Below are 26,073 nucleotides of genomic sequence, written 5' to 3' on the forward strand. Positions count from 1 at the left end.
CTTGATTAAGTTCAATTTAAAGGTATATCTTGATTAAGTTTAATTTAAAGGTATATCTTGATTAAGTTCAATTTAAAGGTATATCTTGATTAATTTTAATTTAAAGGTATATCTTGATTAAGTTTAATTTAAAGGTATATCTTGATTAAGTTTAATTTAAAAGGTATATCTTGATTAAGTTTAATTTAAAGGTATATCTTGATTAATTTTAATTTAAAGGTATATCTTGATTAAGTTTAATTTAAAAGGTATATCTTGATTAAGTTTAATTTAAAAGGTATATCTTGATTAAGTTCAATTTAAAGGTATATCTTGATTAATTTTAATTTAAAGGTATATCTTGATTAAGTTTAATTTAAAGGTATATCTTGATTAAGTTTAATTTAAAAGGTATATCTTGATTAAGTTCAATTTAAAAGGTATATCTTGATTAAGTTCAATTTAAAGGTATATCTTGATTAAGTTTAATTTAAAGGTATATCTTGATTAAGTTTAATTTAAAGGTATATCTTGATTAAGTTTAATTTAAAGGTTTATCCTGATTAATTTTAATTTAACGGTATATCTTGATTAATTTTAATTTAAAGGTATATCTTGATTAATTTTAATTTAAAGGTATATCTTGATTAAGTTTAATATAAAGGTTCATCTTGATTAAGTTTAAATTAAAGGTATATCCTGATTAATTTTAATTTAAAGATTAATCTTGATTAAGTTTAATCTAAAGTTATTCGAGTTTTTATCCAAAATATGTATATATTATGTTTAAATTCACCCTAATTATACTTAATTGAGTTGAAATTAATGAAGGATTGTGGTTTGGCAGTATTGATTTAGCTTATAAATTGAGCTTGTTTTTAAATGACAATTTAATTAATCGTAAGAATTAAACAGGAAAATGGAGGCTGGGTGAAAGATTTCTTAGTTTAATTATAAGGTATCCATGAATTTACCCAAAACACGAATCTTTCACATTAATTATACTTGATTGAGTTTAATTTAACGGCTTATCTTGTTTATCTTGTGTGGATTTAGTTTATAATAAAAGTTTCAATAAAATTTTAACTTAAAGTGTTAGTGCCACGTTTTTTGAAAAGTGGCTAATTTTCGTTTTAAAACATCAATTGGGTTATAATAACAGTAGATCCAAAGTAAAAAGTCTTAAAGAAATTTATTCATTTTGTAATATGAAAAAGAAAATTGATATTTCACATACCTCATTAAGACGGAATAAATTATAAATATACCCCTGGTGACGTCATAAGAGGTTGACCAGCGCGAGACAGATTTCATTACGAGAGCTAAGCCTAATTTTTAAACATCGCGCGCGCGTCAAATACGATCACCACCTATCAATAAAAAAATAGGACTTGCGGAGTCGCGCGTGCCGTGTGCTCACGCGCGCTCGAATCGTGACGTCACCAGGGGTATATGGAGTACCGCGAAATTTAACTGTCAAAATAGTTTGATAAAATTCTGCGACTCCGAAAGCCGGGGTTTTAATAATATTAGAAAAATTATAATGCATTATGTAAATAGATATTCTGAATCAGAAAGATTTGATCTTTCATATGGGAATAAAACCTTTCAGTTTTAAAAATAGCGATTTTTGGTGACTCTAACACTTTAAATTGCAATTACCCTAAAAATTTTAATGTATGCGCTTTTGATGTATTTTAATGATCATTTAGATTAATTTGAAAGTGAAACAGGAAACTACTGTGGCTGTACGAAAAACTTGTGATGTTTTAATCTTAATTTGAGCGTGGTTCGTGAGAGTGGATTAAGCTTAAAATTTATTTGAATTTTTTACCCTAATTGCAATGTTTAGTGCAGTTTAATATTTTTGCCATATATTCATCATTATGGTACCCTAAACTTTTGGGTAGTTTACACAGTTTATTTAAAAGTTATTTGAGCTTTTATCCAAAAATGTATATTTTGGTTTAATTTCACGTTAATTATATTTAATTGAGTTAAAATTAACGTAGGATTGTGTTTTGGCAGTGTACATTTAGGCTATAAAATGAGTTTAAATGTATACTTCACCTTAATTGCAATTTTTAGTGGAGTTTTCGATTCTTATTTTACCCTAAACTTTTGAATTTCGCGCCTATTAAGGTACTTTGGAGATAATTTAAATTAGCTTAAGTGTGAAAGAGAAAACATGGGCTTTACCAACGGCTTGGTAAGATACAATCTTAATCAAGGACATCATTTAAGAGTTATCTGAGTTTTCATCCAAAAAAAATGTACATTCGGGGTTTAATTTCACGTTAATTACACTTAATTACGTTGAAATTAACTTGTCGTCAGTGCTCATTAAGCTTATAAAATGACTTTTAATAAATAATTCACCTTAACTCTAATGTTTAGAGGAGTTTTTTTATTATTTCCAACACATTGCGTTCAATTTTTATCATATCCTGTGCTAGGTTTGTGGTAACATAAAGATTATCTATACAATATGTTAATGAATGATGTTATTCTATAGTTTAGCTTGAATACCAGTAATTAAATCAAATACCTATACAATTCATAGCAATTTAAACCAATAAACAAACGGCAACGTGGACTGTGGAAATAGCAAACAACGTAACCCTCCGTTTCTAACGTGGTTACGTTGAGAGAATCTGTGATGTAAACATAAAAATTATTTGACTAATTAAATTGTATAACGACACTGTCCTTCTGGATTAACCAGCACCACTGTTACTTATGAATTGAACAATCCACTGTTGGTAACAAATAGTTTATAAAATGATAACGTAACATCACAGTATGACTGATTCAATAGGACCAAAGTTGTTTTAATTAATAATCTGGTCCTCTACATTGGTTTAGTTTTAAGGAATTATATCACACACCTTCACAATTAGTAGCATTTTAGTGAGATTAACAAATAATGAAACCCCGTATACCTGTCCTCAAATGAGAATGTTGAATGAACTGCGCTAACCTATACACCACTCTTTTAACTGCCGTAGGGAAAACACATTGAACATTTTGTGATCTTTCCTGTAATATTTTGAAGTTGAATTCTTCACAGGGTGAAAACACTACCGTTGATTTCTAAACCATTAACAAATAATGAAACCCAGTATACCTCATACGTAACCCTCCGTTACCAACGTGGTTACGTTGAGAGAATCTGTGCTGATGTAAACATGGAAATTCCTCTACATTGGTTTAGTTTAAGGAAATATATCACACACCTTCACAATTAGTAGCATTTTAGTGAGATTAACAAATAATGAAACCCTGTGTATAGTACCTCATATATTTGTTTGTAGCAGGAAACGAAGCAGACTGCGTATTTTTGGAATACAGAGCTGGAAATGAGCTTTTTTTTTATCTTGAAAGGGGAAAGACTATATAAATACTATATTACATAGACAAACTAAAATACAACTTAAGCCTTGGCCGTAAAGAACGTTCAAAAACTTACTTTAAATGATATAAAAACCTCTGTTAACTGTAATTATTTATCTGAATTACTTTTCTAGACGAAAATTCGACCTGCTAACGACTTATTTCTTATTAAGGGTGCTACAGTTAATTAGAAAATACATATAAAGGTGCTCAAGCTCGGATGAGATAGTAAAGTAATTTGTCAGCGTCTACTGCTAGACAGTCTGACCCAAAAGTAATTTTTGACGTACTTTCAGAATTAACTAAAATTAACATACTTAGAGTTAATTGATTTAAATTAAACTAGCCGATAGCACACCTTGAATACATAATTGTTAAATTAAGAGTATTTCGAAAAGTAACTTCGCTCTAGTTTTTCAGTGAGAGGTGGCTAAATATCACGAAAAACCCCATGTTAATCTCCATAGGAAAATTGGTAAAAGCATGTGAATTTTGCTTTAACGTTACAAAAGAGTATCAAGTCATATCTACAAGGGCCTACCGGCCCTGTAGAATACGAGTTCAAAACTACATGAACGTGTACGAAAAAAAGTCACATTTTGTATATTGAGATATATTTAAAAATAATATTACGGTCAGAAGATGTTAACTTAAAATTTGGTTGATTGAAATACAAAAAAGAACTGCATCGTTACTAAACGTGGAATAGGTCTATTATATTAATTGGCAATGTTTATCGTTAAATTACGGAGATATATTAGAGGATAATTGTATATTTTCGTGCTAGAAAGTTTGCCAAAACCATTGTGGTTTAAGTTTGAATTGGCAGATCAGAAATTGTTGGGTGAAATGTCGATAAAACATTGCCTTCATTACCAAGCTTGGAATCGTTCTTTTCTATTCAATTGGCAGGATTAACGGTTGGTTAGATAAGAACTTATTGTACATTTTTGCGCAAGGAAGTTTGCCAGAACCTTTGTAGTTTTAGTTAAAATATGTAAATCAGAAGCTGTTTTAAACTGAATAGAGTTTATTTACCACTTCTTGGGATCCTCAAGTTAAAACTGAAAAGGAATGGTTAAGATTGTCAAAGTTACGGTGTAGAGATGCTTAATATTTTAATTAGTCTACGACTAGGATGATTGATACCATGTACATCAGGAGGCGAGGCTACTTGGTACTTCACTTTATCCTCCTAGAAGCCTGGTCCCCTGTTGTAAATGGTATCAATCCTCATAGTCTGAAATTTATGTATATTCCCAACTATTTTTCAAATAAAGATGGCATTAGTTTAAAAATTCATATAGGGATGATTTATTGGTGAATTATAATATTTTCTTGTCGTGTTGGTTTCGTGCCTGGAGGGTTTATGTTCATGTCCTGCCAATCTATTGAACAAACTACCCATAATTCATTGCTCATTTGAATAGGATATATTTTTTCCGGATTGGATAACCTTTTGTGGGTGGCAAGTTTACGTTTATTTTTAGAAAAAATGTCAAACAAATATGTCACTTCTTTTTTCTTCTTTAAAATGAGATATTTGGATGAGACAAAAACTTAAAAGGAATTTGGTTTAGAATAAAACACTCGGTCACACGCACGAATTCTTAAATTGACGATCGTAAAAAAGGGACCTGTTTGTGTGTGTTTGCTAAAGTCTCTCTTTACAAAAATAGTTCCTGACGGTTATTTTTCAGGATTATGTCTTTTAATCCGTTGGTTATATTTTAGGCTTAGCGTAAATAAGGAAGTCACGCTACTTTTTACTAGGCGCATCGTAAATTCTTCATTTTATATTAAATCACAATTAGTTATGGATTTTAGTTCAAATGGAAAATTATTTTAAAACGCCAAGAAAAATTTGCGTTTTTTTTGGAATGGAGGAATTTTAATGGAATTGTCGCGACTAAAATCTACAATGATAGAATTAATAATAACAGAAGTATATAATTCTTTTCTTCGAGAGAAGTGTACCACAAACGCGGTGGTTTTAACATGTCTCTCACACAATGGGGCCGCGGGCGCTTTCCTTTTCTCTTAATCCCATTGAAAAAAGTCTCCTTTCTAGCTTTGAGGCATATTAAAGTAAGGCAGTAGGCATATTGCCAGGCACAACTAATAACAGAATGGACTCTAGTGTTAGTATTTCTTGATTCGTGAAGTTCGTGGCCTTATCCTTCAAAGTAGCAGTTGCGAAGCGAATCAGTCCGATTTTAATTAGATAGCTAATTTAAGAAACTAAGCGTAAAATTTGACCCAACGACAACGCGTAGCGCCTTTTCCCCCCAAATCTTAAGTTTTAATGTCTAGAAGAATTTTATGAGTAAATATTATTTCTTATTTGAAAATGATAATTTATAAGCACTCGTGATATCAATCTCAGGTCAAATTTGAAAGAAAACTAATGAGCTACACGTTTTACTTGAACTTTCTATTTTTCCAATTCTAAAGAGTAAAGAAATCTTCCAAAGACTAGAAACTAGAAAGGTTTTAATGGACGAAGTTAGAAGGAGTTTAAGAAATTTTAATTTTCAGGGAAGGAGTTGGGAGGAGTTTAAGAAATTTTATTTTTCATGGAAGGAATTGGAAGGAGTTTAAGAAATTTTATTTTTCATGGAAGGAATTGGAAGGAGTTTAAGAAATTTTATTTTTCATGGAAGGAGTTGGGAGGAGTTTAAGAAATTTTAATTTTCATGGAAGGAATTGGAAGGAGTTTAAGAAATTTTATTTTTCATGGAAGGAGTTGGGAGGAGTTTAATAAATTTTAATTTTTATGGAAGGAGTTGGGAGGAGTTTTACATTTCGCTTGGTGAAGTTCTGCGGAGTTGAAACTTTTGATTATGGCATTGGGAGGAATTGGAGTCATTGTTGTGTATTGCCTTGGAGTTGGAAGGAGTTGGAGGTTAATATTTTCATTTTGCAGCTCTCTATCGCATACGCGATAAATAGTGCCCTCATAATTTAACTCTTTGCCAAGGCGTGCTTGTGGATTTTTGGTCCCACGTCAAGACAATCAAGGTTTGTGGGTTGATTGCTGAGGATTTAGTACCTAACAGTTATAGAATTCACCCATCTGAAGTTTGATAGGCAGGAAAGCAAACAAAATGGGGTGAGCCTGGGATGAATCATGTTACGTAACTAAAGTATTAAGAGGATACGGAGTGTCATAATTCTTCTATTATTCCCTTCTGATAATAATAAAGACTTTTTAATCGCGCAAGTTGTCTGCTCCTCGAATTTTCTCTACTTAAACCCCGAAAGAAAAATATTTAACAAGAAAAAATTTGTAAAAATGATTAAGGTTCAATAGTGAGGTTAAAAACACTGATGAAGAGACCCTTATGATTTGTAAGTACAGTGCAGTTTCGTCATTGTCTGTCTATAGTAAAGTATTCGCGTGTGGGCGTATGAGAGAGATGGACGCGCCGCTGAGAAACAAATTTCCCGCCGACGTCATTTGTAGGACCGCGCGCATTATGAATGAAAAACCGCGGAAAAGCGCCTCCGATCGTGCTGCCCCCTGTGGATATCTTTAGTAACAAAGTTTTTAAAACGCATTCCTCCAAAACTTTAATATTAGTAAATGCGAGTGTATTTAATCATCCCACGAATGGTAGCTTTCTGAAACGTTCCGGTTTCGTAATCTTTGCCATTACTTACTTATTGTTATCAACTTATGATAAAGATACCAAAATAAAGTCAGGGAAAGTGTACGTACTTTGAGAAAATAGTAGTGCATTTTCAGATATCTTAGAAAAAGGAATTGGAAGCTAAAATACGAACTTTCTCGTGACGTCACACCCTCCTATCCCTTACCTCTGTTTTGGCCACCATATTGGAAGTTGTCAGCTCGGGCCATAGAATTTAGACTGCCCATATTGACGTCATGTCCCCGTAGCTCCTCCCCTCTCAGTACCACTTTATAATCAGTACATTAGTACTTAAGTTGTAAAAGAAGGCGATTTTCTAATATCCCGAAGAAAACTGTAGTTAACACAATAAAGTCGGAGAATCAGATTATTTGAACTTAGTCAGTTCATTTTCCGATTTATTAACAAAATAATTAGATTTAAGTTAAAGTTACTTAAGTTTCTTTAGGGTATGTTACTGAAAATTGGTATTGTTCAAAGAAATACAGGAATTACCGACGCGATATCAGAAAATATTGTCATATTAAAAGCTGTGTTTTTTTTTGTATTTCATTCAATATTCTTGAGAGAATTGAAGCGATTCTTTCAAATTCTATCAGGAAAAAATATATATAATATTAAAAATGCCAGCTAGTACTCTTTAAAGTGGCGCTCTAGGCGCCTATGTCAGAAATAACATTCGTGCTCGAATTGAAGAAAATCAAAAATATTTTTCTTATTCGCGGGATAGCCTCTTGTTTGAGTTTGACCCTTTTCTCGCTCGTACGAAACGAAAATTGCGTACATTGATGAGAATATTAAACTACGCCCAGTTCTCATGTTGACCCGAAGCCAAGCGGGGGCTTTCCTTTCATTCAAAGGGGTGAAACGTTTCTAAATAAAGGTCGTGCAGTCTAGAGTCATCTAAAAATAAAAAAAGACTTCATATTTTTGAACTCTAGACCTAATCTTTTTGTACATAGTACTTCTCATGATAATACATCTATCTACAAATACCGTTTCGAGACTCCTTCCTCGTTCTTGTTGTTAAGGTGCTTCAATGTTTATGAAAAACCACCGTAAAAAATTAGTGGGTCAAACTTAAATATTTATTTTCTTCAATTCGAACAGCAAAGATAGATCTATGAAAATATTTAGATCCCGATAGAGAGATAACCTAACTTAAACTATAGGGTTATGTGGATCATACAGCTCCCAATAAGTACTGATCACTGGTTATGCTTTTGTAAACAGAGCATTCTTCTTGCAAGACATCCAAGCTCACTTTTAGAAGTTTACTTAACTGAGTTATGATGATAACTTAAGGAAGTTTTGGTTGATGCTGCCAGTCCGCCGTCAGTGTCGTGATTAGTCTGAATTAAGTTTGTTAACGCGTTATAATTTAGATTTAGTATGACTTATGTTTGTTTGATAATTAGGGAAAACCCCTTGGTTCAATAAAACCATGAGTTCATAAGATATGTTCCTTAAGTTTGTCACTGGTTACTGAGAGCTTGTCATGAAGTGATGTAGGTCATAGATTCTCGTAAAGCGACGCCCGGTGAGGCGCTGTCAAAGGCTTAGTACAGACTAAATAGGAAGATGGACTGCAAAACCCAGTGTATTAGTCAATTCTCCTGTCGTTCTCGAACTAGCTCGAGCTGTTAGTCTCTAGCATTACGAAGTTTAAGAACTGTTATACTTATAACATATGAAATGACCTATTAGAATCGACACATGCCCAAAACAATACCCTAGTCGAGCTGTAATATGATCCATTTCTGGTTAAGCCTAAAACTTTTGTAAATAGGAAGGTCTAATTGTAATTGGGAATAGATATATGGTGCCATAGGTAAAACCCTCCCTGAAATTGGTACAGTACGTATGGCTCAGTTCTTGATAGTTGGTTTTGGTTTTCGCGTGAGACTAACTTCGTCCCGTACCCTCTAGTTAAAAAACACTTAAGTCGCGCAATTTTTTATCTCTATTTAAACACTCCTTTTTTCCTGGCTGATTTTTTACAAAATTAAGAACGCGCGATGGGCGCGAAAACCTTCGTTTATCGGTAATGTATTTTTGATGACTTCAAAGTCTCTCACACAAGACTGTTCTTACCCAGCATCCTACAAGCTGTAAGAAAAATATGAAACGGCTCTCGAATCGTTCCGGCTTTTCCGTGTCAATTTTGCACACTGGCATCGTTTCGTTATGCCTAATTTTCTCTCTATACAAGTCAACTTTAGGCCTAACTTCTCTTGGATGAAGTTCAATTCCGTTAAATGAAAGTTTCTTGTTATATTACGTTTTCGAGGCCAATAACTTCTATACGGTAGTGTTATTAGTACAATCCCCCCTCCCAAATAAAATAAAAATAAACCAAACACATTTAACCATTTAAATTTTCATAAAATTCTACCATGCCTATTGTCAGAAGTGAGATGAGGCTAGAAGTAAAGAGCTCAAGCATTGGTAGTAGATCCTGGCACTAGTGAACAGATTTGAGGATTTTATGCCGCTTCCATCGCGCCTACACTAGAGAGAAAAAAATTGGTCGAGTTCCAAAAAAATTTCCTACCCCCTTCCCCTCAACCTAAACTTGCCGCGGAACACGGACGCGGGTGCTTGAATCTAGTTCGGTCGTCTACCACCGCGAGCGTCTCACGTTTTGGAGGGGAAATTCTGAAACCGCCACTAGAGGGCCAACCGTTGGTGTGTTATCAAGAATATTCACTTTCGCCAAGTGAAGAATTTGGTTAGCTCAGTACTTCTAGTCTCATCTTACTTCTGCTATTGTTAATCTAAGCTTATTCTTAAGACGGAACATGCTGTGTGTGATTCCAAAGACATTAGATACAGGCCTTCAACGTTACCAGTCCTTTTTTTTGAAGCCATGTCTAACGTCTAGAAAATAAGGTGGTCAAACAAAAGTCCTTATTTTAACAACAACTTTTGAAAATTGTTTATCTCATAAATTGATCTTTACGTTACTGATGTTTAATAATCGAATTATTTTCATTTCTTTTGCAGTCGGTTGTGATGTTGGTCTTCAGAGAAGAGAAAACGACGGAAGAAGAAATCAAAGCTTGGCAGTTTTGGCACAGCAGGCAACACAGTGTTAAACAAAGAATTCTAGACGCCGGTAAGCTAAAACGTTAAAAATATCCAAGTTCTGTTCCCTAAATTAATTCTTTACGCTGTTCAATTCTTACTGGCAAGGTCTTTAGTAGTAAGTCCTTGAATTTTTAAGGTTTACTCTAACATAACTATAACATTTCTCTCATTTTATTCAAAACTAACCTCATAACAATTATAAAGGACGCGAGGCAAGTGTCTATATATCTTACTTCAGTGATTAATTCTTTTATAATAGCAATTTGTTTTAACTAATGTTTGACGATCTTTCAGACACGAAAAATAGTTCCGGAATCATTGGTCAAATCGAAGAGGTCACACATAACGCCATCGCATTTTATTGGAATCCATTAGAGAGCCAAGCCAAGGTAATTATATCTGTCTCGTAAAAATTAGTAGCGAAGCTAACAGGCCTTGTTTTAAGAGACTGGGTAATGAAAAGACTTCCCAGTCTATGTAGACACTGAATACTAAATAGTCCTTGAGCTGGTCTGTAATCTGGATAAAATTGTTTATCACAAACTACCCTTTTTTCAATAATTAATTTCAATAAAAGTATGTTTAAATGAAGTTGTACGTAAAGCTAAAATGTTACGGGCCTAAAATAGCACGTTCTTAACGGGTTTAGGGGTTCTCGAACCCAACCTTGAGGAACTCAACAAAACCTATTCTGTCGTGCTGAAGAATGCAGTTTGTTCAGATTCGGAAATTAACTAATTGTGACTGTGCATAAAGACCCTACTTTCTGAGATATACAGGGCGGTGATTTTGAGTCGAAAAGGTTCTGTGACATTTTGCCGTCCGGGTCACTGTTTTTGAGTTGTGATTGGAGTGTTTTATAGATGACCACTTAATTAAATTAGAATTCATTGTCTTAATCAATAACTCGAAAACAGTGGCCCGGGCGACAAAATGTCATAGACGTTACAATTTCAACTCAAAATCGCCCAAAGAACAATCCCCTTTATTTATGATAGGCTGATCAGAAATACCCTGTATGTAAGAACTATAAAGTTAAGGTGAAAAATTAGTTACTCTATCATTTTGGAATAACTTCCTTCATTAACCCGAAAAATACACCCATGATAAGAATAATAACAAATTGTTTTTTTTTCTTTCCTTCATTTTGTCAGATCAACATCGCCGTTCAATGTTTGAGCACGGACTTCAGTAATCAGAAAGGCGTGAAGGTAAGTCCAGTCAATGCACTTCCTACAACTCTTCTCTGGCCCATTATCAATTTAATATTTTTTATCCCGGAGATGTATTTTTGAGTTGAAATTAGTATTCCTAACGCGCCGGCCCTTTCGCGAGTTTTTTTGCTTCAAACGACCTCCGAGGTTGAATCTTTGAGTGAAAACACTTTTGGGAATGATGCTTTGGTGGTGAGTGAGTCTGCGCTGGCACTTGCCTATCTTTGATGTTTAAAAACGTAATGGAAATTCTGCTAGTGCGCCCCTCGCTCGTAATTACAAAAACTTCATTCAAAGTAATTACCGAAAATATTAATACATATTTTTTTTGAGGAGATGATTATAATCTCTGAGAGGGTTTTTCTAACTTTCTTATCTATCTTCTCGGAGTGGCCGGCCGGGAGCCGAGTACGTTGGCTTTCGATTAGGTAATAGGGTTGCTTAGTTTACAGTAGGTTAGGTGTGATCAGGCTGAGATTCACGCGCGGCTACTTGGGTTAAGGTTTTATATACGTTAATTAATGAGGTATACGTTAGGATTAATTTTGATGTACTTAAGAGACAAGATGGAGTAACATAGCATTTCTCGACCTCTGATTAATAGTATCAAGTTACCAAAATAAATAGTATAGTACCATTTTACTTGAGGTATCGAAGCCAATTATACTTATTATCTGTAGATTTAACAATAAACGAGGTAATAATTATTTCACTAGATATTGAAGTTTATCGAAATACACCGCCAAAAGATAAGATAAGTTAGGTTAGGTTAGGTTAGATTAGGTTGGGTTAGATTAGATGGGGTTATTTTGGGTTAGGTTAGATTAGATTGGGTTACTTTGGGTTAGGTTAGATTAGGTTGGGTTAGATTAGATTGGGTTACTTTGGGTTAGGTTAGATTAGGTTGGGTTAGATTAGATTGGGTTAGTTGGGCTAGATTAGATTGGGTTACGTTGGGCTAGATTAGATTGGGTTACGTTGGGCTAGATTAGATTGGGTTACGTTGGGCTAGATTAGATTGGGTTACGTTGGGCTAGATTAGATTGGGTTACGTTGGGCTAGATTAGATTGGGTTACGTTGGGTTAGGTTAGATTGGGTTACGTTGGGTTTTGTTTGAAAGCATACCCAAAAATTAAAATATTACAGTATTGGGTCTTATCACGAATTTGTTTCAGTTCCCTAATGTTTTTGAAATCAAACTTGTGCTAATTTGAAGTTGATCATGCCTGGTTCCTTACTGAAATTGCACGACCGATATACTAGTTTAACCTTTCTTTACTTAAAACCTTGAGGTCTAGGCGTCACAAGACGCAATGGGTCCTAAAAAAACTCATATAACCCGTACATTTTTCTCTAACCAAACAGTTGTTTTCGAGTAATTATAAGTTAATTTACCGTGTCCGATATTGTTTTGACTTTCTTGACACTTAAGGAAATTTAATAGTGGTTTCGGAAACTTGTAGTCAGTCTTGTTAGCTTCAATAATCATCCGCTTATGGGTAGTATGTACTAAATCGAGTAGAGGAAAAGTAGTCCGAAAGTAGTACTTAGAAGATGATGACGCGATAAAAGTACCTAGATTTTAGAAATAGCGGAAGTGTAAGCCGCAGACAAGCCAGTGTAGGTTATAGGTTGTGTTTAGATCTTCCAAAATAATTAAAAACCTCGAGTTAAATGGGGTCAAACGAGAAGGATGCTACCTAGTTGTCCTGACATTCGGCGCGGCGAGGATGGGTTTATTTTTAAGGAGAAAAGGTTAAGATTTCGAGTTGACGCACCTTGCAACCCCCTCATTTTACCATTAAGAATTAGTTCCATCAGTCAGGTAACGTACGTCAAAATACATTAATACCACCAAGATAAAGATGAGATATACCGCCGCTTTCTGATGACCCAAGTCCAAAATATCTCCGTGTTTTATACCTATAGAACGAGAATCGTGAATGTATTCAGTTCTGCTAACAATATTTTAGAGTTTCCATGGCGTGAAAGTTATTACCCAAGTGCATTTTTATCCGTATTTTCCACTAAAAGGACGTCCCTGCACTACCCTAGCACGAATTCACATTTCAGCTTTAGTAACCCTATTCTAGAATACCGGTAGGCCCTTCTAGAGAAGATCATAATAACCCACACCCTTCCACAGATTTTAGGGTTAGCTGCCCATAGAAAAAACATGGTTTTTATTTGATTACTTAAAGTTACTTTTCGGAATTTTTTTAATATTGAAGCGAGATGGTAGAATTGTAGTAATTCATACATGGCGATACCACTCCTTATTTCTTTATTGTTATTATTTTACATCTCTAGATTATAATCTAAATTTATATATCTTGTATTGTTTTCGGGAATTTTGAAGTTGAAAAATTACTTCGCAAAATGAATTTGGCAAATATTGTTCGGACTAACTCCGTTTTTGAAAGAGACGCGTGCTAGTCGATTAATGGATTTTAGGGAGCGAACTGGGTTTATTAGTAACAATACGATTTGATTTTTTATACATTCGGAATTGAGGACTCACCTAAGCCTTGGTCTTTTTAAGGGACAATATGTTACCTTTAAAAATGGGAATAATTGTTTTGATTGGCCTAGAAACATTGACACTAGAATAGATATATTGTAATATTTTAAACTTGTTCGCTGCCATATTTTGGGAATTTATTGTAAATTGAAAAGCGTTTGTTTGGGTGTAAACTAACTTGTGTATATATTATTTCAACATTTTATTTTTGGCAATTGCTTTAAATCTATCTGGAACATTTAAGTTAGATTCATTCAGCAGTCTATAATTATTTTTAAATCCAATTTTAAAATAATGACCATACGACAAAAGTTATTTTTAATTTATTCAAAATTTATTTAATATAATATAATATTAGGAAATTGCTTCCTAATTTGAAAAATAGATATACAGGGTGGAACAGATCAGACAAACACTTAATTTGAGTAATTTGTTGCTGTACTAAGATCGTAGCCAATTGGTATGAAAAATGTCAAACCTTTGACCCCGAGTATGACACTTGTCTTTACAAGCTAGAATTAAGAATGACTGATCTGATATCAAAATAAGTGTTCATCCAGTCTGTTCCACCCTGTACAATAACAGTACAGGGTTCAATATACCTCCAAATACAAGGATTAAAAAAAAACAAATTTGAATGTTCGAAATATTATACAAACACAAAATATAAAAACCCCCACAAACGCGCGCGTACATTTTCCTCCGTACCCTTATCCTAACCTTTTTTACAAATCCATAATTTTTACTATTAAAACCCGTTCTCTTACCTTTTGAAAACGTGTAAAAAAAGCGACGGGTGATTTTTTAGAACTATTATTATTATTATTATCATCGTCACTTAAGGTTGCCTCCTACGATACGAATCAACCGAGTACAGTTTTGTATTTTTAAAGATTTGAAACTTAAAAAAAGAAATCGTAAAAAAAAAAGAAAACCATATTTTTAAATAGCGTTCCAAACATTTTTACTAAATAAAAGATTCAGGGTCGCGCCTTACGTTTTTCGCAATGAGTAACGGCTTTACAAAAAAAAATATATATATTCGGTTCCTTTTTTAGAGGGGCGACTATCCCGTTTCTTTGTCCCTTTAGAAAATGTGTCCTTTTATTAACGCGTATAAAAATTTAGTTTAAGCTAAATTTGAATAACATTGGAATACCCATACGATTACCAAACTACAAAAAAACCTAAACATGAATTTATTTATTTTTATAATGAATTTTGCAAGTTGAATTCATGGCAAACTGTTTTTGAATTTTAAGATCTTAGGCTAGTAGCCAATTAAATGAAAGATTCACTATTTTATAGAGCCTTTTGATAAAGGGGGGGGGGCGTGTCGTCTGCTTTATTTTAGGGTTAAGACGGAACATTGACTGGTATGTGAATTCAAAGACTTAGATAGGGTTCAAAGTCTCCAGTCCAATGTTCTTGGTCAAACAAGGTGCTCAAACCCCTGTCTGTTTTACACCCTAATTTTGAATAGGGTCTATTAAACGCATTCTTGTGTTGCATTAATTTCGATTAATTCTTTCGTGGGTTAATTGAATGAATTCATGTTTAAAGATATATTTTAATTGCAAGGAACTCTGGAACTTAGAGTAACCCATTACTCAACTACTGGCTAGAACTCTTGTTGTGGTTTCTATGGCGGTAAAAAATTAGTTTTGCCCATTTTTATAAGGTGTACAAAATTCTCCCCAGCTGAACATTGTTATTAAAGAAAAGGTTTTCTAAATATATTATTTCCCTATGGTGTTACACACGATATAGCGATTCATCAAAGTCATCGTAGTACCAACGTAATGTAGTTGGCCAACTATGAGATGTCGTGATATTTTTTTTTGTAGATTTTAGTGTAGTTGGAATTCTAATATAGGGGTATGTTTGCGTTAGTTTTCTTATTAACTTATTTGTGTCTTATTCGTGAAAAATATTGTTTATTTTCGAGATTTATGGGTTCCAGGAAGTTTTCGAGGGATTTAAGGGGTTTTAAGGGTTGTTTTTTTCGAAGAGATTTGAGGGATGTTTAAGGGTTGTTTTTTCGAAGAGATTTGAGGGATGTTTAAGGGTTGTTTTTCGAAGAGATTTGAGGGATGTTTAAGGGTTGTTTTTCGAAGAGATTTGAGGGATGTTTAAGGGTTGTTTTTCGAAGAGATTTGAGGGATGTTTAAGGGTTGTTTTTCGAAGAGATTTGAGGGATGTTTAAGGGTTGTTTTTCGAAGAGATTTGAGGGATGTTTAAGGGTTGTTTTTCGAAGAGATTTGAGGGATGTTTAAGGGTTGTTTTTCGAAGAGATTTGAGGGATGTTTAAGGGTTGTTTTTCGAAGAGATTTGAGGGATGTTTAAGGGTTGTTTTTCGAAGAGATTTGAGGGATGTTTAAGGGTTGTTTTTCGAAGAGATTTGAGGGATGTTTAAGGGTTGTTTTTCGAAGAGATTTGAGGGATGTTTAAGGGTTGTTTTTCGAAGAGATTTGAGGGATGTTTAAGGGTTGTTTTTCGAAGAGATTTGAGGGATGTTTAAGGGTTGTTTTTCGAAGAGATTTGAGGGATGTTTAAGGGTTGTTTTTCGAAGAGATTTGAGGGATGTTTAAGGGTTGTTTTTCGAAGAGATTTGAGGGATGTTTAAGGGTTGTTTTTCGGAGAGATTTGAGGGATGTTTAAGGGTTGTTTTTCGGAGAGATTTGAGGGATGTTTAAGGGTTGTTTTTCGGAGAGATTTGAGGGATGTTTAAGGGTTGTTTTTCGGAGAGATTTGATATTTTCAAATCTTATCATAGATTAGATTTCAAGGGTTTTTAAATCTTGGAATCGAAGGGATTTTTAAGGGTTTTAATGGGCTGCTTGATTAGAGAGAAATGAACTTTTGTTCTGCGAAGTAAAAGACAACTATATAAGCCAAATTAATTATTTAATCTGATATCTAACTTTATTTGAAAATAATAATACTCTTATCTGATGTTATTATCCAAAATTAGAATTATTCATGATACGCAAATTGTTTCGAAAATATTAAAATTAGCATTCTAACGACGAAAATAAATATTCTTTCCTGCTTATATTTTCGCTTTAGGTCTAGTTATATTTAAATTGAGACCAATTTAATCTTAGAAACACAGTAGGTTTAAACGGTTGCCACCCACCGTAAATAACTAACTCTAACCCGCATAAAACAATGATCTTCTATTACCAGAAGTATTTAATTAGAAGTACACTCTGAGCGAAAAAGTGAACCCAAATATTAAAATATGAGCTTATAGCGTTAAGATCTTTTATATATTTCACAACGTACTAATAAAAAAAATGACCTTATTTAAGTACGAGGCACGAATTTAAATTCATTAATTACGATTAAAAAATTAAGCAAATTATAATTTAAAATAAAAAATATATCCATCCATGTTTTAAACAAAGGGTAATTCTTCAAGTAGCCGCGTCTACGTTAATCATTAGCAACACTCCTTGAGCGTCTTGGTTTACAACGAAATTCACCATTGAAAGAACAACTTATTCGAGAGTGAACCAAGCCACTGATAGACTAGAGGTGCGGGGGCGTTATTTTTAAATATACTTTTTAAGTTCTTTCCCAACTCATCAAGTCAATATTAAGTGGTACGCGCTACCGGGAGCTTTAGGAAGAGAAGAAAACCATTTTAGTTAATTAGTTTTATACTAAAACGTGAAGTTAATCAGGCAAGCTAGTCATATTATTATCAAGTCGTAAACATTGGAAACAAGCTCGATGCCTTCCATGGGAAAATCATAATGGATAGAGCCATCCCATAAAAAAAAAATACATAAAAATAAATTATTTAAAATTAAAATAATGATTGAAATTATGAAATTTCGTGAGGACCTACTTCTACTTGAAGATTATTCCGCAAATGACCCAAAACACCGATGCCTTAAACTTCGGCCTTCTTGGTGTAAAAAACTAAAAGAGGTTTTCGTGGTATAGTATGGGGAAATTATTATATATTATAGTATTAAATAATTATAAATACATCATAAGCTCTCTTCGAATAAATTCTTTCAATATTCTTGTATTATAGTTAATAAGATAAACCTCCTTATGATTAGTTAGTCCAAGTTGGCCTTCTCTTTTCCTTGGTATCATCTATTTTCTTGGAACAAAAGAGAGAAACTATAAATTATATAGATTCATAAACGATTTTTTTTTCGAATTAGTAAATAATAATGAATTATTAAAAAATTCCATTATATTTTTTATGATAGTTTCGAAAAACTATAAACTAATAATTTTCATCAATCCAAGGATGAAATTAAAAAAAAGTGTATATGCTCTTATGACCCATAAAGTTTTTTTCTTATATACCCATATACTTTTTAATTTACCTAGATTTAATCCAATTCATCATTTTTGATTTTTTTTTTCATTAGTGTTCGGGAAATCACGCAATTTTCAAACGAACCTCCCAATATATATATAAATATTTTCTATAACATTTTATCTCGAAATTAGAATGATAGATTATGTCGATTTTCACTTTTTCCAATTCGTTGAATAGCTTTAGATTATGTTTAAAAGTTTTAAACACATAAAACGGTTCATAGAAATCGATTAACTTGACGATTTATCATAAAAAGATCGATAGTACGCCGCCGCCGCCAACGTCGTGTAAAAAGGAAGCTTTCAAATTTAATTAGTGGAAAATTTCCATTCAAATTAATGAAAAAGATTTTTTTTGTTAAATTTTAACAGTTACGCAAATGGGCGAGTTAAACAGTTTTTTTTACCCACGGCAAGTAACTTGTGAAACCTTTTAAGTCTTTTGTTCATTCAATTTAGTTAGGTTAGTTCAAACGTGTAACTCCGGTCTCCTTTGCTACTATAGCAAATGTTAATCAACAAATCGAATTCCCGAATCAAAATAATCGACAATAATTCAATTAAATATTCCAAAACGTTTTATTTAATGAAATCATATTACGAAGATATATGTATAAAATTCCCATTTGAATGTTGAATTTCAATATCGTTTAATCGCACACACCCTTGACGATACAAATAACACTACCAGTAGAAGCTTTCTTACTTTTAAAAAGTTAAAAGTAATTGATAAATGTTTAAAAAAGAAAAAAAGGGGTGAAAGTATATCGTTAGTTCTATCTCGTGCGCCATTCGTTCTGGATCGTTGAACGTGTTCACTTTTATTTCCTTTTACTACCTACCAACTTCGAATCACCATTTAAAAATATAGCTAGCTATCTTAACTCTTTAAGATTCGAGCCTGCCTCTCTGGGATTGGCCATACTGAATCACGTGATAAGATAAGGGTTCGTGAAAAACCCTGTCACTCCGTACATGTACTCTTGACAGGCATTAATTAGTATCAGCTTCGTTAGTGTCTTAGCCCCATGGTACCTTGCGGTACTCGTTTACTCAAAGCACAAGTACCTACGCGAAAAATTCTAATCGAAAAATTTTAGCCTGAAGTTATACCTAGCGTGTGATGCAACTAATTTTAAAAGAAAAAAAATAAGAAAATTCGGTGACTGAAACCTTTTAACTTTTATTTTTTTAAATATTGTATTAAAGCGATACTTAAATGCGATACTAGGCAAGTGATATGCCGCCGTCTTTAGACAGAGTATAAGCAGACGACGTTTATTTTCCCTTTGTTACTATCTAGTTCGGAACTTACTCTGTAAAGTATTTGCCGGAAGTAATAATGTTAGAACTTCCGATTCCGAGCCGGTTCAGAACTTATTCTGCCAACAATTTACCGGAAGTAGTAATGTTAGAACTTACGATTCCGAGCCGGTTCAGAACTTATTCTGCCAACAATTTACCGGAAGTAGTAATGTTAGAACTTCCGATTCCGAGCCGGTTCGGAACTATCAGAACGGTACTAGCTCCGAACTGAACTCTGCATTGTATTCTCTACTTTTGCCAATTCGGTGCAGTTCTTTACTAAATCGGGAACGGTTTAAAGAATCAAAGCTGGCGAGTAAAGTTAAGCTGTAGCAAAAACGCTCTTACAGGAACCGTTAGTTCTTTAGTTGAACAGTTCAACACAACTAAAACCTTAAAGTATTTTGAAATGACGTTAAAGTATCCCATTATTAATGTAAAATTCGTTAATTTTTTTCTTTCAACTTAACTTTTATTGTTAATTACTGTTTTAATTTTCGGTGGTAAATACAGGGTCCAAAGTTATCAGGTGTGTTGGGCTTGGTTTTATGTGTTAGTAACATTTTTGAAGATATATCCTTGTTGGGAGGCATACCTTAAGAGTCAAATCTATTACGCCAGTTCGCTTCTTAATTATATAGTTTAAGTTATCGCCTCTTGAAGAAGTGGAATATATTTAAAAATATTTGAAAACTGGGCGGACTTTTTTCGTTATCTTTCAAATACGTATGTACATGTAGCTAAGTGCTGAGTGTCTTGGGTAAGTTGGGTTTGTACTCCAAAATTTCAAAGTGAAAAATATAACCGGATTTATCGGCAAACCAAGGCGCTCAAAGACTATTGATATGAGAATTAGATTTTAAAAATAGGTTCTCAATTTACAGTTGCCTTTAGGGATAAACTCGATTAAGTTTAACTCCGCCCCCTTCACAAAGTTAAGAATCAGTGATTTGCAAAATATATTTTAAAATTAACATTTTTTCGCGCTGAAATATTTAATTTTTACAAAATTAACGCCCAATATGAAAAAGGTCTTTTTTGGGCACCACGTTCACGTATCGTGGGTTTACGCGTCTTGAAATTTCCGCTCTAGTTTTTGACCTCTTATTGAAACGAGACTTCTACGTAAGACACTCCCGCCATCTAGTAATATCAGAAGTATATAACACTAATCTTCGAGAAAAGTGTACCACAAAGCGGGGCAATTGTAACATGATTCTTCCCAAGATCATTTTACATTTGGAGCAAGGTTACAAAACCGAATCACATACACGATAAATAGTTCCCTCGTAATTACTCTATTAGCGCTTAACTATTTGCCCAGGCGCGCTTGTGGATTTTCTCCCACGTCAAGACAATTGCTGAGGATTTAGTATCAAACAGTAATAGAATTCACCCCATGGTGCGATGCCCATCTGAAGTGTGATGAGCAGGAGAGAAAACAAAAAGGGTTCCCTTGCCTGGGAAAAATCATGCTACATGACTAAAATATTAAGAGCATACAGAGTGTCATCCTTCATCTATTATCACCTTCTAATAATACTGACTGCCTAGGGTAGTTGACTTCGATTAAAAACGATGGCTAAAATTGTCTATCAAAATAGTGAGCATGCACTCCAAAAAAAAAGGTTATTGTATAAGAGCGAGAAAGAATGAGTGCTCGAGCCGCGTGTAATTATAATGCTGGAATCCTATCGGAGTTTAAATATTATTTCTATAGAAGAACTTCAAGTGCGTCTTATAAAAAAAGCACTAGACGCTCCCTTTAGGATTCCGAGTTATTGGTCTTTCATTAAAATGTTTTACTTTATTATAATTCGAAATGGAATTCATGTTCAAATCAAAGCTACACGGAAACCTGGTAGAGTTTCCTGTCTATGTATAGACACTAAACACTAAATAGTCTTTGGGTCGAACCGTATGAAATATTAATAATTTTTACAACTTTAATTTTCTGAAATAATACACAAGATACTATACCATAAGTTCATAAGATATGTTCCATAAGTTTGCCACTGGTTACTGAGAGCATGTCATGAAGTGACGTGGGTGAAAAGTCATAGATTCTCGTAAAGCGACGCCTGGTGAGGCGCCGTCAAAGGCCTAATTAGTACACACTAAATTGGAAGATGGACTGCAAAACCGCGTGTAGTTAACTATCGAATTGTTCTTGAACCATCTCTCAGTCTGTAGCATTACGAAGTATAGGTAGTGTCATACTTATGAAACATATCTTATAAACTTATGCTACACGAAAATACAGAAAATAACGAATATCAAATGTAATCTAAGGCTAAAATATTGTCGGAGACCTCTGCTTTTATTAATTATTTTTGTTTCCCCATTTATCTGTCAAAACCTATCCGGGTATCTTTTCTTTTTTTACCATTATTATTTTTCTTAACGGAAAATTAACAGGTTCGACCTGGATCTGTTTTGTTTTTTAGGCTTAACTGTGAATTTTCTTTCCTCGATTGGTAACTTAGCAATTACCCTGGGATGTCGTTTCAGATTGGTTTTAAGCGCGATTTATGGTGCTCTTTAAACTTTCCCCGTAATTTATATGCCCAAAATTACCCAAGTTTTTGGCGGGAAATTAAAAAGGCTTACCTCTCGCGACGACTGTCCGCAATTTTCTTTTTATATTTTCCTGTACACACAGGGTTAATGGCCGACTATGTTAAATGGACAATAGATTTATATTGTAGTCGCACGGTGGTCAAAAGCCTTGGTTTTGAATTTCCTGCTATTGAAACGAACGGCTTAACGGTTTTAAAATGGTTTCCAGAGACGTAATTGCGATGTTTATTCTTATTTAATTTACTTATATTATGGGTCCAGAAAGAAATAGTTCACGTGATATTACGACCTCGCCCTTAATTGAATCTTTGGTAAATAAATTCGTGTGTAGACTGTAGAACTAGATAATTTCGTGAGTCACGTGGGTCAGTTACAATCGTAACTACAGTCAAACAGTAGTGCAATTCTCTAGTGAATAATGAGAAAAACGACGACTGTTAGTGATGCAGACGACGCAGTAGATAGGCCTAAATTTAAAAAGTCGGAAATTCGAAATTCTTTTTCGTCTAGATAACTCGTTAAGCCTAATGAATTAAAATAATTTTAAACTTGAAGAGTATTTAAAGGTTCTAGAGGCCAAATAACGTTTTTAAAATTAACAATTTTCTAGTATGAAATGTGAGATTAACGGGGATTATTAGTAATGCAGACGCCACAGTAGACGAATTTAAAAAGTCAAAATTCATTTTCGTCTAGCAGGCTGGGAAATAAGGATATTTTTTAAACTAGTCCTTTGGACCAGTGACCCCTAGTGTCTGAAATTATTTACTGGTCTCCGGACTGGTCCCAGCCTTTGCTCTCCAATAGATTTGCAATTAATAAACTGGTCCCGAGGACCAGTAACCCCCACTTCTTGAATTAAAAAAACTAGTCCAAGCAATTAACTTGCTAAGCCTAACGAATTAAAATCATCTTAAGGTTCTAGCAAGATATGGTTCTAGAGTACAGAATAAGCTTTTAAAATTGAAAAAAAGTGGCGGTTTCTAGTTGTTTCATTTAAATTAAAAGTTTATCCCCCCTTTTGGGTTGTTGGGAAGGTACATTTATTGCAGCAATCAATTGAAAACTATCAAAATTTTAGATTGGCAGGGATTTTAAAGCCTTATCAATAATAAAGTTTCAGCTTGATTCGATACAAATTATCAAAATCAAAAAGGCGGGCTAGGAAAAACATTCCTCGGGATCACTCAATTAATGGCCCGCAGTGTTGCTAGCTAGCTAGCTAGCTAGCTGCCTTCTTTTGGAGGAACTTCAAACATTTCCGTCAGATTCTTCATCGTCTTCCTTTTTTAGAATCTAGAGGGCGACTTTTTCTCTGTCCCCGCAGCGGGTCGTTGACAGCCCCGCTCATCTTAGAAAGCAAATTTGAAATTAAAAAAAAAAACCCTATACCCGCGGCGGACATTTTAATAAAAATCCTTTAGGCTTAGCCAAAAATAACTACACGTTCACCGCATAAAATCATATCTCCCCCCTGTAATGGAGTTAGTTTCTTATTTCTTTTCGAATTTCAAGTAAATGACTTTAAATAAGAATGGGACGATACCGTTCATACTATCTTAATTTTATTATTTAAAAAACAATAATTGATTTCTTCCAATCCGCTTAAACACTATAGGTTGTTACTTACTCTTGTTCACTCTGGAAAAAATAGAATTTAAACCGTTTTAAATTTTCAGATTTTCTTTTTGTACATAATTTTTCCTACAGTTTCTGAGGAGATTTTTATTATTATATTTACAATCCAAATGAGTTTATGTATGACTTGCGTGTTTACATTAGTAATATTAAAAGGTCCGTAGGTATAAATAGAATATTACATCATTTGCACGGTCCTTCAAAGTATCCCTCAGGTAGCCAGCCGCAGACGGTGAGCCAAGCCAAAGCACTTGGTATCATCATAAAAAGAAGAGGGGAAGAATCTATAAGCTAACCTTGGGATAAATGAGAATTTTTTTAAGGGTTAACAACCCTAAGTATCTTGACAGGCATTCGTTAAAAAAACGTCTTCCCCTTCACATCTTGGCGATTATTACACCCGTAACTGATTGGACTCGACACCACCAACCTTTTTTACTACCCTTGGCAAATATTTTAGATTTCAAAGCCACTTGTATGAAATATAAGAATTATTTTTATATATATATCTAGCTTGAAGTTATTGTTATTTTCTCACACCGTTTCGTCGAAGATAATACGCCCTATCCTACGCTATGGTATGATTGAATTCTTATTTGGTTTCCAGTGGTGTGAAGGGTGCATGAAACCGTAAATTCGTTTCTGTCTAGGTGTAATGAACCTTAGACGTTTTTGATTGAATACGCGTGTTTCTTCGGATATCTATCTTTGGCAAGCTTTTAATGACGATGTTGTCAAAGTTGAACGCCGAGTTTAGTCGATCTTCCGTCGTATTGGTCCATCTTTTAAAGAATTAAGACTTTTCGTGTTTAACTTTGACAACGTTTAGATTAGAATTTAATGTAAATGAAAGCGAAGATGGCTGACTAGAACTTTGCATCCCGTTGATGTATTTGTTTAGAACAGTGCGAAAGTGAATTCTGAAAAGGGTAGATTTGTAAAAATTCAACTAAAAGATAGTGTAGCTGTAGCCTAACGCAATATTGGCATTTATTGTTAAAATTTTGCAAATGTTGTCGTGGGGTCTTCATGGAAGAACTTGCGCACCTTCTTATCTATAAATTTCGAAAGCAAACGCGAATGCATTGCACCCAAGTTCAGTCATAAGATATAATAGGGAACAACAACTAAAAGACAGCAACGATAACATACGTCGAATTAAATATATATCTCTCTCTCAGGGTGCTATCGGTATCATTTATTTTTGACCCAATGAATCAAGATAATAAATTCCTTTCTAAAGATAAAAGACCATTCGCCCCCCCCCCGGTGTCCCCCCCCCCCGCGATACGCCTGCGCGAAAAATCTCTTTCAACGCTCGCGCCCGAAATAAAGAATCTCCCCGCAGTGCGTCATCCCAAGACGCCTATTCCATGCGACCGAGGCCTTAGGACTTTAGAGTCGGAAGTAGGCTTTTTGAAGGATGGTACGAACTATTTTGCTTAGCTAAGGGTGAACTCTCCGATCTCAGAATCGAGGGAAATGGTACTACGGGGGCCTCTTTTAGGGAAACAAGGGAGACATTTGTCAACTGGCATTTGGGGCACCCAAAAACGCTTCGTCGACCTTGACCCAGCAACCATCCCGACCCGAGAAATTCGTTGGGGCCCATTTTAAGGGTTGACTGTCGTTTATTGCGCCAGCGCAACAGGCAACCTTACAAGCGATAACTCTTCCCTTGGAGAACCACACTTTTACTTTGTTAAACTTCACTGTTTCTAAGGTTGAACCTTCCTTTATGGTCATGGGTTACGTTTAAGTCAGGGCCGAAAACATTTTGAAAACTCCTTTTCGAGGGGCAAATCACACCAATGTAATATTAATTATGATTTTTTTAATACTTATATAGAAATAGCTTATAATTTTGAATGATTACCTGAGATATGATTACACTGATTAGTATACGAGATTAAGTGAACTGCCCCTCGTTCTGATATATGTATATACATTTTACCAGCAGTTTTCCATTTAGTATTCGGCCGGAAAGCGAGCCTGCGTTTTAATGTCCGCCATATATCAAACTCCATCTTAACCCTAGTTATATCCGTCACATTTTGAATCTTGATAAACATGCATTTTCCTTGGGATTTTTAAGTGTTACGGTGATACATAATTATTATGTGCTTTGAAGGGTTTTCGAATATTTTGAATTTGAAATCATGAAGAGAACCTAAATGAATTACCCTGGGGAAACTGAATTACAAATTTATAAACATTTTTCTTGAAGAATATCTTATTTTTATAATTGTATAAAAAATTTCAATCAAAATGTGTAGAACTTCTGGTTTTTTTTTTGAGATTTAATTACTGTTCACAGTATTTATCTGTGATAGTTCCTTTTGACGCATTTCA

The 26,073-nt window shown here is 34.0% G+C and overlaps 1 protein-coding gene and 2 long non-coding RNA genes across 10 annotated transcripts in view; 1 reads left to right on the forward strand and 2 right to left on the reverse strand.

The window, feature by feature from the left end:
• grh (grainy head) overlaps positions 1–26,073 on the forward strand; it is a 280,993-nt gene that overhangs the window by 237,877 nt on the left and 17,043 nt on the right. For all 6 annotated transcript variants that reach the window (XM_089835503.1, XM_089835465.1, XM_089835483.1 and 3 more), the window contains 3 exons: positions 10,032–10,143; positions 10,410–10,504; positions 11,270–11,326. In XM_089835503.1, coding sequence (XP_089691629.1) covers positions 10,032–10,143; positions 10,410–10,504; positions 11,270–11,326 — 264 coding nt within the window. The remainder of the gene's footprint in view (positions 1–10,031; positions 10,144–10,409; positions 10,505–11,269; positions 11,327–26,073) is intronic.
• Positions 852–3,927, reverse strand: LOC149717115 (uncharacterized). 3 transcript variants are annotated; one of them, XR_016365853.1, is made up of 5 exons: positions 3,449–3,927; positions 3,275–3,355; positions 3,107–3,215; positions 2,528–3,018; positions 852–2,458 (listed from the first exon to the last, which is right to left on the reverse strand). It is a non-coding gene; the product is annotated as an uncharacterized LOC149717115 (long non-coding RNA). The 3 variants fall into 3 exon arrangements; XR_016365851.1 differs by having other exon boundaries at positions 852–3,018; XR_016365852.1 differs by having other exon boundaries at positions 852–3,041.
• On the reverse strand, positions 14,162–22,526 carry LOC149717116 (uncharacterized). The gene is made up of 4 exons (XR_016365856.1): positions 22,114–22,526; positions 17,852–17,971; positions 17,708–17,781; positions 14,162–17,593 (listed from the first exon to the last, which is right to left on the reverse strand). It is a non-coding gene; the product is annotated as an uncharacterized LOC149717116 (long non-coding RNA).

This window comes from Phalangium opilio, unplaced genomic scaffold (genome assembly GCF_054372755.1).
Source record: "Phalangium opilio isolate 3A_F unplaced genomic scaffold, DU_Popi_V2 ptg000003l_1, whole genome shotgun sequence".
Lineage (NCBI taxonomy): Eukaryota > Metazoa > Arthropoda > Arachnida > Opiliones > Phalangiidae > Phalangium > Phalangium opilio.